The sequence below is a fragment of the Pleurodeles waltl genome, chromosome 4_1 (assembly GCF_031143425.1).
Source record: "Pleurodeles waltl isolate 20211129_DDA chromosome 4_1, aPleWal1.hap1.20221129, whole genome shotgun sequence".
Classification (NCBI taxonomy): Eukaryota; Metazoa; Chordata; class Amphibia; order Caudata; family Salamandridae; genus Pleurodeles; species Pleurodeles waltl.
This window is the reverse complement of record NC_090442.1, coordinates 313,797,281-313,814,178: the sequence shown is the minus strand read 5'-3', so window position 1 is coordinate 313,814,178 and position 16,898 is coordinate 313,797,281. Positions and strand designations below refer to the sequence as shown.

At 45.9% G+C, this 16,898-nt stretch overlaps 1 protein-coding gene across 2 annotated transcripts in view; it reads left to right on the top strand.

Annotated features, from left to right (window-relative positions):
* FERRY3 (FERRY endosomal RAB5 effector complex subunit 3) overlaps positions 1-13,927 on the top strand; it is a 318,703-nt gene extending 304,776 nt beyond the window's left edge. For both annotated transcript variants that reach the window (XM_069228412.1, XM_069228411.1), the window contains exon 14: positions 13,680-13,927. In XM_069228412.1, the coding sequence (XP_069084513.1) occupies positions 13,680-13,772 (93 nt within the window). In that variant the 3' untranslated portion in view covers positions 13,773-13,927. The remainder of the gene's footprint in view (positions 1-13,679) is intronic.
* The last annotated feature ends 2,971 nt before the right edge of the window (positions 13,928-16,898 follow it).

The following is a 16,898-nucleotide window of genomic DNA, read 5'->3' as shown; positions in this document are numbered from 1 at the left end:
TTCAGGACACAGGCCTGGGAGGTTTAGGTCAGCGCTGGGGCGCACAGGTCAGCCCCAAACACACTCCCTCAGCGTCAGGGGCCCAATGCTTTTCAATGAGAGAACCCAGGGGGCCACAAAGGTGCTGCAGGCTGGATCCAGGGGATCGGTTCCAGAAAACCAAAGGCTGGACAGGAAGGATAGGTGCCCGCTGGATGTTGCTGGACAGTCGGTCGGATTCCCCAAGCCAGGGGGCTGTGAATGTAGGGGTACTGCTAGGCGTCTGGAATCTTTGTTGGATCTCGTTGCAGCCAGGGGGACCCTCCAAATGTAGGCTTCAGGCGTCATTGTGGTGGCCAGGAGGGGTAAGCACAGGATGGACTCGAGGACGTAATCGCCTGGGGACCTTCTCTGGACCGGTGGGCCACCTGGACTTGGGCCGTTGGCGTCTGGTGCAGAGTGGACAGGACTCTTGGATCCGGGGTGGTTCTGGAGCCCTTTTGGTGATTTCTTTTGGCCAGGGCAGCTGTCCTCAGGAGTTTTTGGTCCTCTGCTGGGCAGCCAGTCCTCTTAGGGTTTGTAGAGGTCGCTGGTCCTGCAGGGTGCGTCGCCTTCTTGGAGCAGAGGTCTTTGAACCTGCAGACATTTCCACTAGCTGGACTGCTCTGAGACTCTGTAACAGGAGACCTGAGCCTTTTAGTGTGAAGCACCTCCACCCAAAGCAAGCTTTGTTTCTGACCACAGAGAGCACAAAGGCTCTCACCCCAGGGCGTCAGAAACGTATCTGGTGGTGGCAGGCTGGCACAGACTGGCCAGCCCTGCACTAAAGAGTTGGGTAAAAGCTAGGGGGCATCTCTAAGATGCCCTGTGTGTGCACTTTAGAATAAATCCATCACTAGCATCAGTATGGGTTTATTGTGCTGAGAAGTTTGATACCAAACTTCCCAGACTTTAGTGAAGCCATCATGGAGCTGTGGAGTTTGTAATGAGAAACTACCAGCCATGTACTTGATATGGCCACACCGCACTTACAATGTCTAAGAATGGACTTAGACCTGTGGTTCCCAACCTGTGGCCCCTCAGGGGGCCCGCGACTGCTTAGAAAATTAAATAATATTAACGGATTAGGTCCCCAGCTTTCAGTAATGATTCCGTGGGGGGTCCCCAGATTCCAATAATTATTCAGTGGGGTCCCGGGTTCCAGTAATGATAAAGTGGGGGTCCACAGAAGTCAAAAGGTTGGGAACCACTGACTTAGACACTGTAGGGGCATATTGCTCATGCAGCTATGCCCTCACCTGTGGTATAGTGCACTGTGCCTTAGGGCTGTAAGGCCCTCTAGAGGGGTGACTTGCCTATGCCACGGGCAGTGGTTTGTGGGCATGGCACTCTGAATGGGATGCCATGTCAGCTTTACATTTTTCTTCCCATCAGCACACACAAGCTGCAGTGGCAGTGTTTGGTGAGGGGTCCCTTTGGGTGGCACCATACATGCTGCAGCTCTTAGGGATCGTCTCTGGCCACAGGGCCCTTGATACCACTGGTACCTTTTACAAGGGACTTATCTGAGGGCCAGAAATGGGCCAATTGTGGAAACCATGGTACAGTTTTAGGGAAAGAATAAATGTGTTAGGGCCTGGTTAGCAGGATCCCAGTACACACTCAGTCAAGTCAAGTATCAGGCAAAAAGTGGGGGGGTACTGCAAACCAGGGGGCCTGTTTCCTACAACCAGCTTATGAGCCGATGAGGGAGGAGCACTTGTCCCTTCTCTGCGAGGAAGTTACCGCTCTATAGGCCACAGTAGCCATAAGTTCCCGTGCCAGAAATAGGTTGTGGTTGCTATTCCAGCTACTTTCTGGGGCCCAAAAAGAACAAGGCCATCCAGCCTATCCTTGCCCTTCATTCCCTGAATCCCTCCCTTAAGAATGGGAAGTTCAGAAAACTCACTCTCACTCAGGTTTTATCTGCCCTGAACCCAGGAGACGGAATGGTAGCATCGCAGGATGCTTATTTCCATATTCCTGCCTTGCCTGCCCACAGACGTTACTTGTAGTTCACGGTTGGCAACAGAACCACATGCAACAGTCTGGGCAGGATGAGATTGTGGACCCTTTGTCAAGAGTCTCTGGACATGGCTAGAACATAGGGCAGTTCCCAGGTGGTTCAACGTCTGGTGGGCTGTCTGAATACCAGAACTGACAATCTCAGCCGAAGATGCCTTGTGCATCACGAATGACATCTCCATCTGGTGGTGATGCAAGGTCTCTTTCAGCAGTGGGGAGAGCCTTGGTTAAATCTATTTGCCACCCCCGACAACACGCAATGTCAGCTGTTCTGCGAGTTGGAGTTTCCAAGGTGGCTCTCGCTCACGGATGCTTTTCATCTTGAGTGGAGCTCCTGCCTCCTGTTCGCCTTTCAGCCTATATCACTCCTGCCCAGAGTCCTCAACAAGATCAGGAACGACTGGGCCCAGTTCATTCCTGTGGCTCTGGACTGAGCACAGAGTCTGGCATCCTGGGCTGTTGAGCCTGGCCATCAGTCCGCCATTCAGGCTACCCCTTCGGGAGGGTCTTCTGTCGCAGCAGCTTGGGAGAGTTCTCCACCCGAACCTTTCAACTCTCCGCCTTCTTGATGGCAGTTTAGCGTTGGCAGTTGACAGCTTTCAACCTTCCGTTGGAAGTCTGCAACGTTATCTTGGCAGGCAGGCATCCCTCCACCAAAATGGTATACGCCTGCATTTGGGGAGAATTTGTGGCATGGTGTGCTGAAAAACAAATCAATCCCTTTTCTGCCCCCCGGTCCTTTCTCAGGTTATCCTTTTCACTCTTTCTCTCATTCAGGGCTCTGCAATGGCACTGTCAATGGCTAACTTTCTCTGATTTCTTCTTTCCTGTGCTTGCCTGACCAGCCATCCGTCTTCAAATCCCTATTGGAAATATGTTCTTGAAAGGTTTGCAACATTTGTTTCCACCTTTCCCTTTCATTATGCCCCAATGAGACATTAATCTCATCCTCATGTTTCTTTTGCCCACTCAGGCTCCTCCCCATCAAGATGGCCTTCCTCATGGCTGTAACATCTGCCCAGAGGGTCAGTTAGAATCTGGCTTTTTCATTCAAGCCTCCTTCTGTAAGCATAATCCTGACAAGCTGGTGCTTCGTATGAGGACTTCCTTTCTTTCAAAGCAGTCACTCCCTTTCCTGTAGGCCAATCCATCACTCTGCCTATTTTTTTATGTTCTGCCATATCTCTGTAAGGAAGGGGAGCGACTTCACCATCTGGACTTAACAAGAGTACTGTCGCTCTACCTTGATTGAACAGAAGAATTCCGGGTCGACGACCAAATCTTCGTGGGGTATGTCGGAGTGAAGAAAGGATGGGTTGTGCAGAACTGGTCTATCTCCAGATGGATCGTGCTCTGCATCAAGATCTGCTGCACATTGGCCCAGAAGCAACCCATTGAGGGTTTGCTTGCTCATTCTACCATAGCCAAGGCTGTGAGCACTGCATTAGCACATGGAGTTCCGGTTCTGGAAGTCTGCCCGACAGCAACGTGGGCTTCTCTGCACACTTTCACAAAACATTACTGCCTGGACAATCTGGTCCGTCAGGATGGGAATTTTGCCCCTTCAGTCCTGCAGGACTTCCTTATGTGAAATTGGTCTACAGACCCACCTCTGGGGAGGAATTCCTTGGGTATCTATTCTAAGGTAAGGAATCTGCAGCTAAATGAACAAGTTACTTACCTTTGGTAACGCCTTACTAGTAGAGACTCTACACAGCTCCACACTTCTGGCGCGGAAAGTCATAAGAAGAAACTGACTTCAGCGCACTCGGGTGGCACCTATATAGGCACCACGCATGTCACTTCCAGTGTGGATGACGCCGACTGCACCATTCAGAGCCGAATGACACCACTTACTGCCGCACAGGGGTCTGGCTAACGAAAAGGTTTCCAGATCCAGTCGGACACCTGGAAAATAATTCTAAGTTAAGGAACCTGTGGCTACTTAGAGTTCCTACCAGACAAGGCATTACCGAAGGTAATTAACTTGATCATTAGGTATTGCATAATTGTGATTTCTAGTGGATTAAAGCGGCTCATCCATTAGTAGACTATTGTCAAACCAATCCACCTAAGTGTTTCCAAGCTCCTGCTGTTAATACACCAAGGTTGATTTTATGCATAAAAGTTATTTTACATATAAAAAGTGATTTTTGCACCAAGTGGTTTTACATCTGGATGTGATTTGTACCCTTGAAGGTTTTCCGCACTCATGCTGATGCAGGATCTCTGGTGATGTTGTGCCTCTTTACGCTGTTGACCAAATTTTTAATTATCTTAATGCACACCTTAAACACCTAATGTAATATCTTGCTACTACATATACTGGCTGTACTGAATGATATACAAGCCTGTGCATTGCATCTATCCCTTGTTGAATCTGTTGTGGAGATCAGTAATGTGCACTTTTTTCATGTGTCAATCAAATGTAAACAGAAGAGACCTTCATATTGGATGTGACTACAGGATGTGAGGTGTAACACCTCAGCTGTCCTATTTCCTGTATCCTTCAAATACCCCAAAAACCAAGCCATTACACCACCCTGGAATTGCACCTAGCATCATGGACCTATACAGTATGTTTTTTCTTGCAAGGATCAATGAACATAAAAATCCCTGACAGGCAAAAAATGTACTAACTAAAGACACAATATCTAGAAATACAAACTTCTCTTCTCCGTGGTCCCGGGACCCCAGGGGGGTCCGCAAAGCCTACTCAGGGGGGTCCGCGACTGCTTAGAAAATGAAATAATATTGAAATATTAATAAAGGGTATAAAAATTAAAAAAACAAAATGTAAATCTGAACATTTTAAAATTTTCTATAAATGTGAACGAATTTAAAATTGGAGGCTAAAAATTAAGTTGCTGTCCTTATTTTGATTGGTGGAAGCAGGGCAAGTGCTTCAATTAAAATGTAGTATGGACAACTAGTGTTCTCAATTGAATTTAGAAATAGTTTAACCTTCCCAACAAAATTTAGATTTTTTTTTTTTGTATTTGTTTGAGAATTAAATAAATGATTAAATATTTTGTGTATTTGTTCCAAAAAGTCTTGTTTCTGTATTTTTTGTATACTGTTTCACGATTCAAATCATCAAAAATGCTAAAGCTGGGGTCTCATGTTTCAAGAAATGACTCAGTAGGGGGTCCCTAGATTGCAATAGTGATTCATTGGGGAGTACCAAATGTTGCCGTTATCATTAAGTGGGGGTCCACAGGAGTCAAATTTTTGGGAACCACTGCTTTAGAATATCAGCTTGAAGACCCTATGGACTGGCATACAGACTTGAGTGAGGCCAGCGGACTGGATTCCCCTCCAGAGTACGGAGGAGGGGGTTTCCTGTTCAGTGGTGGTGAGAAGAGCACCTGAGGTCTTGGACCTTGAGTTGCCTTTGGTGGCAGTCAGGACTAACCTCCTAAAAGAGGTGCTTCAGCCTGGTGTTTCCACCTCTGAACCCATGCTCCCCTTTAATGAAGCCCTTAGGGGATGTCCTATTGGGTACCTGGTCCAAGCCAAATACAAGGGCTCCTATGAACAGGACAATTACCCGCTGCCATTGCCCTGCTCCAGTGGACCCAAGCTTTTTGAGGCAACACCTCCCTCCCCTGAGAGCTTGTGCAAGTGCTCCCAGAGGAGGCCCGGGATGTACTGTCTCAGGCAGTTGACGATGGGAGAAACGCAGTAAAGTTCACTATCCATTGTGGACTGAAAACGACTGACTCACTGGGCAAGGCTCCATGCCTGGTTCAGGATGTCTGGCTTTTTGAGGGGATGTCCATGTTACTGTGTTGGAAATGCCCTTTGATGGGACCTGCCCCTTTGGAGACAAGGCAGACTCAGTGCTCGAGCATGTCAAGGATTCTCATGTTGCGGCCAGGACCTTGGGCCAGATGTAGCAAAGTGTTTGTGCCTCGCAAACGGCGAAAATCGCCGTTTGCGAGGCGCAAAAGCCACTTTGCCATTCAGAAATGCATTTTGCGAGTCGGCTCCGACTCGCAAAATGCATTTCCGACTCGCAAATAGGAAGGGGTGTTCCCTTCCTTTTTGCGACTCGCAGTGGGATGCAATTCCATTTGCGACCGCGTACGCGGTCGCAAATGGACTCGCAGTTACCATCCACTTCAAGTGGATGGTAACCCACTCGCAAATTGGAAGGGGTCCCCATGGGATCCCCTTCCAGTTTGTGACTGGACCCCAAATTGTTTTTTCAGGGCAGGGAGTGGTCCCAGGGACCACTCCCTGCCCTGAAAAAAAAACCGAAACTAAAGGTTTCGGTTTTTTTTTAAGTGCAGCTCGTTTTCCTGTTAGGAAAACGGGCTACACTTAAAAAAAAAAAAAAAAACTGCTTTATTGAAAAGCAGGTCGCAAACATGGAGGTCTGCTGACGACAGCAGGCCTCCATGTTTGCGAGTGCCTATACTCGCAATGGGGCCGCAATTTGCGACCCACCTCATGAATATTCATGAGGTGGGTCATTGCGACCCCATTGCGAGTCGCAGTCGGTGTCTGAGACACCGTACTGCATAGCAATTTGCGACTTGCAAATTGCGAGTCGCAGGGACTCGCAATTTGCAAGTCTCAAATTGCCGACTTGCTACATCTGGCCCCTTGTTCCCCCCAGTCTACCTTTCGTGGCTTGGGAAGGGGCCTCCAACTGGGTCCATTCCCGGCCAGCCACCGTGCTGCACATGCTGCCCAGCCTCTTTGTTTCCGAAGGTGTGGGATCCACTCACCTCGTGGATCAGGTAGCCAGTGGTTTTCACCATAAACCCCCCCACATACACACGCACACTTCCCACATAAACACCCCCCTCCCAGAGAAGCATCTAAACCTTCCTAGTCTCACTCCCTATCAAGGGCTAGTGGGAGGCAGGATTTGCCATCACCTGCTCCGCTGGCAATCCATCACGTCAGACAGGTGGGATTTGCAGATAGTCCGAAGGAGCTACTCCTTCCCCTTCAAGACTGCCTCTCCATCCATGCCGCAATCATATGATCGGATGACGGACGATCACCTTTCTCTTCTCAATGAGGACCTTATGGCTCTCTTGGCCAAGGGAGCCATTGAGAGGGTTCCCGTACCAGAAGTAGGTTGTGGTTCTTATTCCCGCTACTTTCTGGTATACAAAAAATACAAGGGCCTCCGCCCTATCCTAGAAAAGTAAAAAATGGTCCCTCTGGCTATCTGTTCTGGACTCATGAGACTGGATGATAGTGTTGGACTTGCAGGGAAGGACAGTTATTTTCATGTTCATATTCACAGTGAGCCACAAGCACTTTCAGTTCACCGTGCACCTCTTTGGCCCAACCAACGACCCTCAGGTGTTCACGAAGGTGAAGGCGGTGGTTGAAGCTCATCTGTGCAGATCGGAGGTGTCAGTCTCCTCCTATCTCGATGACTGGCTGTTGAAGGCGGGCTCGCCAGAGGCTGTCGTTTCCCACCTCCGACTACAGCTGACTTCCTGCATTCGCTGGGGCTCACTATAAACAAGCCAAAGTCACATCTGACTCACTCTCAGATACTCCCTTTCATCAAAGCTGTTCTGGACACAGTGCTATTTTGGGCTTATCCTTTGGGGTGGTGAGTCCATGATATTCAGGCTATGATAATGATATTTCAGCCTCTAGCGTGGATTTCAGTGAGAATGACTCTGAGGCTGCTAGGTCTCATGGCCTCTTTCATCCTGCTGGTGACACGTGCAGATGGCATATACAGGCTCTGCAGTGAGACCTTAAGTTCCAGTGGGTGCAGCAACAGGGGACTCTCTCCGTCAAGGTCCAGATCTCAGAGGGTACTGTGTAAAAGCTGCAGTGGTGGTTAACAAACCGCGATTGGGTCAGAGGCGGATCCCTCTCCCTTCCCCAACTAGAGCAGGCAGTGGTGACAGACAAGTCACTCCTGGGATGGGGTGGCAATCTGGGAGAGGTAGAGGTCAGAGGACTCTGGTCTCTAGCAGGGTCCAGGCTCCACTTCAACCGGTTGGGGCGCTTTGTGATCTGGCTAGTATTGAAGGCATTTCTTCTCTCTGTCACGCGAAGATGGTGGAGGAGTTAATGGACTACATCACTGCCATGTGGTACTGCAACAAGCGGAGTTGGCTCGGGTCATGGACACCTTTTCAGCAGGCTCTGCACCTCTGGTTGTGGCTGGAACAGCTGCGCATATCATTGGTGGTTCAACATTTGACGGGCTGTCTGAATGCCAATGCCGACTAGCTCAGCCAAAATGTCTACTGGATCATGAATGGCATCTCCATCCATAGGTGGTGCAAGGTCTCTTTCAGTAGTGGGGAGAGCCTTGGTTAGATCTTTCTTTGGTCCAGGAGGGCTCTGCTGTCAGCACTCCCAAAGGTTATTTGTGTGCGCTCTCTGCTTTTTTGGGGTTGCCTGATCAACCTTCCTTGTTTAAGTCCGCTAGATTCCTTAAGGGTCTTACACATAGGTTTCCTTCATCCCCATTCACTGTGCCTGTTGGAAAATGGCCCTTTCTGCAAAACTGCAAGGTCATTCTCAAACTTTTTACCTTGCTCCTTCTCTTTTTCTGACCATTGTTATGTTGGTTTGAGGACTCTGGGCACTTTACCACTGCTTAATGTCCCAAGTAAGGTGCACTATAGTGCCCATGGCCTGTAAATTAAATGCTACTAGTGGGCCTGCAGCACTGATTGTGCCACCCACTACAGTAGCTTTTCACACATATCTAAGGCCTGCCAGCTCAGAGCACGTGTGTGCAGTTCTAAACTGCCATTTCGACCTGTTAAGTGTACCCTCTTGCCAGAACCAAACCTTCCTTTTCATTACATAAAGCCACCCCTAAGGTAGGCCCTAATTAGTCTCAAACTGTATTTAAAAGGTTGGACATGTACTTTTAATTTTAAAATGTACAGATAGTGAGGAATTCTTAAATAGTTCATTTTTCATTATTACAAGGCCCATCTCTCCTATAGGATAACATAAGGATTACATTAAAACATCTTCTTAGTGTAATTGCCAATTGTGAAAAGATAGAAATATGGTGTTTGGTGTCCCTGGACCCACAATTTAAAATCACAGCTTATTGTTAAGTTGGAATTTAAATTGTAAGTCTGAAAATGCAATTTGTAGAACGTTGGCATTTTCTTACTTTGTCCCTCTAGACGGTCACACACAAAGGGAGGTTGGGTGTGGCATTTGCATATTGATCGCCCATCATCAGGCTGATGGGTCTTCCTGGGCTAGATGGGTTGGAGGAGCTAACACTTCTAAATAGGGCTGTATCTTTCCTCACACAAAGGGCTGCAACCCCCATAGAGCACCTGGGGCAAGGTGGGGCAGGACAGGGACCTCGTGGACTTCAAAAGGAGGCCTGCAAGTTTCTCCCACCCTCTAGAACCTGGACACCAAAGTATAAATATTGGACACCAAACCAGATCTCTACTAGAACCAAGGACACCCTTCAAGCAAGAAGGACTGCTGTGCTGCCAGGAGGGACTACCACTCTGTAGCTGTCTTGCTGTGTTGGCCTGCTGCTGCTGCTGTAGCAGCGACTACCACTTTGCTACTTGCTTTGCTCTGTTGGTGTGCTGCTACTGTCCTGCAGTGAGGGGAAATGGACTTACTCTCTACATCCTTGAACCCAAGAATCTCCAAGCACTTTTTGGTTTGCCTTCTGTTCTTCTGCAGTTTCAGGGATATCAAAGACTGCTACAACTCACCTACTGCAAGACCTGGACTCTTGTCATCTGAATCTACCCTGCCAAGTGGTGCCACCCCAGTCGTGGACCCTTGGAAATAGGCCTAAGGTGCTCTGCCTTCTGTGGTTTTCATCAGAACCGCAGTGAAGCAAAGGGAAGACCCGCATAGCCTTGCCACACAGCTGCCAGCTTAACCAGAAGCAACAGCGGGTGACTCAAAGCCTCGCAACGCAACTGCCAGCCCATCGTAATTGATGCAGAGTGAGGCCAACCCCTGCAATGCCTTGCTGCACAGCTCCCCGGGGTCAGCGTGAAGCAATGTCAAGCCTTGCAAAGCCTCGACGAACAGCTGCCTGAAATCACCGCAAAGCGATGCCAAGGCCCAGAAAGCCTCGCAGCTCAGCTTCTCGCAACCGATGACACAAAGCCTTGCAAAGCAATGTTGCACAAGCCATGCAGCTGGATTTAAGGTACTGTGTTTAGCAGGCCCTGGTGGGTCCCTGTAGCTGGCCCGCGCTCCCATCGCAGTGAGCCTGAACTTTTGTCATTGTCCCAGTCCAGCCTGACCAGATAACCACTATTGGCGCTTTGCACTTCTATGCGCTATTTTCACGTAAATCTTTGAAACTGCTTATCTCATGATCTACTTATTGGATTTTTGTTGTTGGTCTTGTTTTAATCAGATACATATTATCTATTTTATGTTGAGTCTTGTTATGATGTCTTTCGCTGTATTGCTGTAATTAAGAGTTGCACAAATACTTTACACATTCCCTTCTAAGTTGAGCTTGCCTGATCTGTGCCAAGCTACAACAGGGTGCACAGGTTAATTTAGGTTGTGTATCTGACTTGCCCTGACTAGGAGTGTGGGCCCTACTGGGACAGGGTGCGGACCTTTGTCGACTAGAGACTCAATTTCTAACAATGCCCCAATGGGATATACATTTGGTTTTGACATTTCTGATGTGTGGCCTTTTGAGCCTCTCCACAATTGTCCTCTCAGACTTCTCGCTTTGAAAACAGCCTTCCTTGTGCCCATTACATCTGCCCCCTTTGTGAGCGAGCTGCAGGCATTCTCACCTATGCCTCCCTATGTTTTCATCTACCCTGACAAAGTGGTGCTTTGTACTAGACTCTCCTTTCTACTGAAAGTGGTCAGGCCCTTTCAGGTAGGCCAATCCATCATCTTGCTACTTTTTATGTATCCTCACATCCTACTTAAGAAGAGGAGCAACGCCACTGCCTTGACCCTAAAAGAGCTTTGGCATTCTACCTTGATTGTAAAAAAGAGTTTTGGCTGGATGATCAACTCTTTGTGGGTTTTATGGGTGCGAAGAAAGGTCAGGCATCGCAGAAGCGGACCACCTCTAGATCAGTCATGCTCTGCATTAAGATCTGCTACGCTTTAGCTAAAAAGCAACCCCCCTGAAGGTTTGTGTGCTCATTCCACTCAAGCTACAGCTGTGACCACTGCGTTGGCATGTGGAGTTCCAGTCCTTGACATCTGTCGGGTGGCAACGTGGGCATCTCTGCATAAGTTTATCTAACACTACTGTGTTTACAGTCAGGTCCATTTAGAAGGGTACCTTGCCCATTCGGTCATGCAGGACTTTCTAGTATGATCTTAGTTTACAGACCCACCTCCGGTGATGGTATTGCTTGGGTATCTATTCACAGGTAAGGAAACTACAACTAGACGTCTCTGTCAGATGAACAAGCTACTTACCTTCAGTAACACCTTATCTGATAGAGTCATATTCTAGTTGCAGATTCCTTACCTACCCACCCATCCTCCCTGCTCTGCAAACTGATTTCTTTCGGCAGGGACATCCCATTCAGAGCCTTAGTTTTGACACACCTGTAGTCAATGTTCTTCATGGCGCTGCGCTTCTGGCGTGGAAAGTTGTAAACAAAAACTGACGTCATCTCTCTGGGGTGCCACCTATATAAGACCCACTTTTAACTAATAATGTCTCTGGAGAATTTATATGTAAATTATTTTTGCACTGGTCTGTCAGTCCTATCGTGTTGTTCAAACAAACACAAAAAATTACATCCAAAAAGTGTACTGTTACATACAAATTGTATTTAAACCACAATCAACAACCAAATCAACAACAACACTGACGCCCCTCATAGGTAAGATCTTAACTGATTGACCTGGTTTCTTGGGGGAATATTGGGTTGCCCTGTGTATGTTTAGCATTGTATAGGACCCGTGACGTAATGTCCGGCTCCGACACCGACAGATGCAGAGAAGACCAACGCCACCTAACAGCGCACAGGGGTACTGCTCATAGAATTCTCCGGATCCAGCTGACGCCTGTGGAAAATTTACAGGTAAGGAATCTGCAACTACCAGATAAGGCATTACTGAAGGTAAGTGACTTGTTCTTCAGGGAGGCTCCTGTGCTGTGAAACCAAAGACCGGCAGACAGCTAAACAAGAAAGAAGCCTTACCAGAGTGCCTGCTTGGCTGAAAGAAATGTAGATGTGTGCAACTGGTTAATATGTAAATGTTGCTTGAGAATACTGCCTATAACTGATGGAATCACTTGAAGCTTTGTGATGTCAAAGATTTACACATTTTGTGTGGTAGAGCAAAGGAGTTACCGACTGAGCTATGAAGTGCTTGCTTTTAAAGGACATGTATATAAACAAAAAAAAATTGTAAAGTCTGGGTGTCACTAAAATATATCTTTTGGAAGTACCACTTGATCTTAAACATTTTTGCGCATTTTGCAACAGTCTATCTTACATTGTGTATAATGCAAGTTTTAAATAATGATTTACATATTCACATTGCTCTATCACAGGCTGGGACCTTGCAGCACTAAAAATACACAAGTCACTTTTCTCCACTGCACTAACCAAGATTTAATTCGGTGGCTCTCTGGTTACACCCAGACCCCTGCAGTGCATTAACAAATAGAGGTTTCATAATGTACTACAGTGCATTTGGCACTGATTAACACAACTAAAATTACTAATTTCTCATTTAAACAGTGCACTGTTGAAAGACTGAAAGACCAAATTAACTTACAGAATAGTTTGTTTTTTTAACCACACCTTTGACCCCTGCACTCACTGACCACCCCCACCCCCAATTGCAGGCAGCACCACAGTTTCCATACTTTTTTAATGCCCTTCGACCGCTGGTGGCGGTCCAGGATATTTTGCTTGCCTAGGGATCATATCTGACCCATTTTTCATTAGTCAGCAATATTGGGACATTCTTTCTACAAACACCCGTGCAAACTATCATTCGTAAGTTTTGGAATTGTTATAGTTGACATGAGTTTTGGTAGTGGTATTTTGTTTAAAATGTGGACCATTAATCAAGAATGGTGGGCATTCATTTCTGGAGTTGTGAAGAATGCGTTGTGTGGTATGTTAAGCAACTGGATTAAATTATGACCTTTATCACAAGGTCTTTCATGCTGATCCCCATAGACTGAACACTTAGCGAATGATATGCACCCAATATAGAAGGGTAAAGGGGTTAATGACTTGCTCTGTTCAGTATGCCCTGCAAACATTCAAATAAGAGGCGTTCAAAGTGTATGGGAAGCAAGAATGTAGTAGGGATGGGTGATAGGAGGGCAAAAAGAAAAGAAGCAGGGGGAATAAGGACAGGAGGTATAAATAATTCTGAGTTGACTAGAGGAAACGGAAAGAGGGAGGAAATGGAGGAAGGAAGTGAAGTAATACGGATGAAATAAAGCACATGTATTTGAAGAGATCAAGAGAGATGGCAAGAGAGAAAGATGAAGTTAAGGAGTAAAGACATATTTTGTAACCTGACTAGGGAGAACCTGCTAGGGTGGCCATCCTGAGATCAGGTCCATACTCAGATGGATTTAAAAAGTGAATACTTTGGTGATATAATGTTTTATATACACAATGCAAATGTATAGAAATCACATTTTTAATTTTAAGTCGTTTTCTTGTTTTTTCCAGAGTATCTCTGAAGAAATGTTTTACCAACTCAGCAACATGCTGCCGCAAATCTTTAGAGTGTCTTCTACGCTGACCTTGACATCCAAGCGCTGATTTTCTGAAGACAGAACGGATTGTTGACTTTTTTTCTGTTATGTCTCATAAATGGGATTACAGAAGTGTATGTCACTTATTGATCATTTTGGATTTAAGAGGCCAGTTGCCAGTGGGCACTTTAGAAACAATATTAAAAAAAATATTTATTCTCAGGTGATGTTATCAACTTTATTGTTTGATGCCTGGTTGTATTCGTAAATTATATCATATAAAGAGCACTGTGAACTTGGGTCCTTTTGTATAAGTACATATAATATTATCATAAGTAGAGACTGAGCAAATGCCCTGCAGTTGACCCTGGCATTATATAAAAAGGCTGCTGCGGAGGGGCTCAGCCCTGCAGAAGTTCCAACTTTGTGTTTACTTCTTCATTAAGATTATAGAAAAAATGCAGACACATAATTGATTAAACCCATTATGATAAGGGTTTCAGTGAAATAACACTCGTTTCAAGTGGCAACTCCATCATTAACACCAAATAACTTTCTTCAAATAAATAATGTATCCATAAAAGTACAAAAATCACAATAAATGCCATCAGAAAAAATATATATATAATCTTAAAACAACATTTATAATAACATGCACAGAGAATCAAGTTGCTATACAATAAAACAATTACATCAAATTTAATCGACTGCTGCGGTCAAGAACGCCCCAATGTTGGTGATTACCTGATCCTCATCCAGCACGGAAGATCTGAAGAGCAATCTTAAAGTTATTAATATCACAACTCTTGACAAGAGGAATCAAAAAGAGTCTAGAATACATAGAATAATATTTACAAAAGAATGTAAAATGCATCATGTTTCTCCAAGACCTCCCATCATAGGGGCAAGGTATACAGTCAAGACCGGCATTAAAACCCAAGGGAAAACATAACAGGCATCTTATCATCCCTGCCCTAAAATGAGACAACAGGCTGTGCTTCCATCGGCCTTTTCAGGTACCCCGCTGGCTGGTTGACCATTAGGGAGTCCATATAAATAGCCACACTAGGCTTTTTTCTCTCTATAGTCAGCCTTTCAGACTCCGCCAGTTTGAGGAAGGCCAAATACAACTGTTTTTATTTATATTCATATTTCCTTCAGGATCTATAAAATCTGGATAAAACAGATCTTACACAGGCTTGATGCTATGTAGGCTAACCAGGGAATCTCCATACCTTTGTCACAACTAAGGCAATCCTTAATAATGTCACTTGTGAGACTTGCTTCTTTATTGTTCCAAACCACACGCCATAACGGAGGCGGGTGAGTAATAATATAATCTTCCACAAACTGAATGCCCAATTCTCTATGACAGATCGAATTGAAAGAAGAAGAGATGGGGGCCACCAAAACCCTCCTCGAGCTGAATCACCTCACATTTTTTGAGGCCCCATGCCCCCTACTCCATAAGTTACTGATGATATACACTGCAAAATATACATTTCTAAAAGAGGGATAAGTGCGTCCCCGCCCTGGGCTGTGGTAAGCTAAACAAGGAAAAGGTTGCCTTCACTAACTTCACCCTACATTGAGCAATATGCGGTATCCAAGCACTGGTATTTGCAGATGTTAGCCCTAGGTAGGGAAAAGTGCTGGTGCATTTCAGGCTATTGTTGCCTACCATCTTTGAAGACAAACTGTATTTCTTCGGTCCAAAAGCCACTACATAGGATTTGTTAAAATAAGCCTGTAAATCTAAATCACCCATAAAACTTACAAACCCATAAATTAAAATGTGCAGCTCTCTAGGGTTTTGTGCCATCAAAAACAGCATCATTCACGCATAACAGCGAGGGCAACAGGAAGGCATTAATGGCTGGGACGTCAGAGGTTAAATCTTTTAAAAAAGGCTAAAGGTTATTTATATATATAATGAATAAAAGCGGCGCTAAAACACATCCTTGCCTCACATCGCCTCGAGGCTTTTCCCAGTTTGTGGCTCCCTCTTGTGAGGGACTGGCGGAGCATTGTTTCAAATTGCAACGGAAACAGGCTCCCTTTGCCTGTGGTGCTTTTTCTTGGCAATTTTGTACTTCTGGACGGTTTTGCTTTCTGTTGTTGGATGGTCACTCAGTCGGTTGCAGGTTCAAATTTGTGTCTCTCCTGACGTCTTGCTTTGGGGAAATGCCAATCTATATTACATTTTCACACAGACCTGAGGTTTCCTCTTGGCATCTGTTGTCATTTCATAAGGGGATGAGATATAATTAATAATAAAAAAGGAATAAAAAATTATGCATAAATAAACCATTATTCCTTATATATGCAACTTCTGCGTTGCACTCCTGAAATACATTTTTCCCCCGTCTCTACTCCTATTGGGAGGGCATCTTATTGCCTGTGTGTTTTTTTAGGGCTTTTGTTTGGCCTACTTGGGGCCCTTTTTGTCCATATTTTCAGGGCATCCCTCCGTTTGCCTTCATTCACCATGGAAGCCCAGGAAGAGGGCAGCTAAGCGCCATCTTTGCTCCAGTGATGCACAGGAGGGAAGGAAGTGTCTTAGGGTGGAGGAGGTTCTCCCTGGGTCCTCTCCTGATTTGGGTTTCTCCGAAGATCAAATTCAGCTTCTCTTGACCTCCCTCTATGAAGCTTATTTGAGGTCTAAGGATTCCTGGGGATCACATTATTCTCTCTTCTCTCCCACCTCTTCAGTCTCCTCTTTAATGGTGTCCTTTAATTCCTCTTCTTCTTCTGGCCTTCACCTCATCAGATCTTTTGGCCCTGTTCAGATATTTAGGGGGCAACCTGGGTATCCCTATAGAGGACGATGTTCCTGGTAGGAGTTTTGATCTTTTCCGACAGTTTCCTTCTCGCCTGCCTACTGGTTTGGCGATCAATAAAGAGTTGTTTGATGTTCTCCTTTGTGAGTGGAAGGATCCAGAAAATGCAGATCTACCACAGTTGTTGACTCTCCTTTAGCCCCTGGCTAAAGGTGATATCAAGTTCCCCTCTCCTTTGAAGATTGATCCTCCGCTTTCTCATTTGGCTGGTCATCCATCCATTATGTCTGAAGAGAATCCCATCTCAGATTTTGTGGATCATCGGGTGGAGGCTTCCTTGAAGAAATGCTTTTCCAGCCCCAACCTGGCCCTTTGAGCTGCCATTTATATGTGTATGCCTCTCAGTCCTTGTT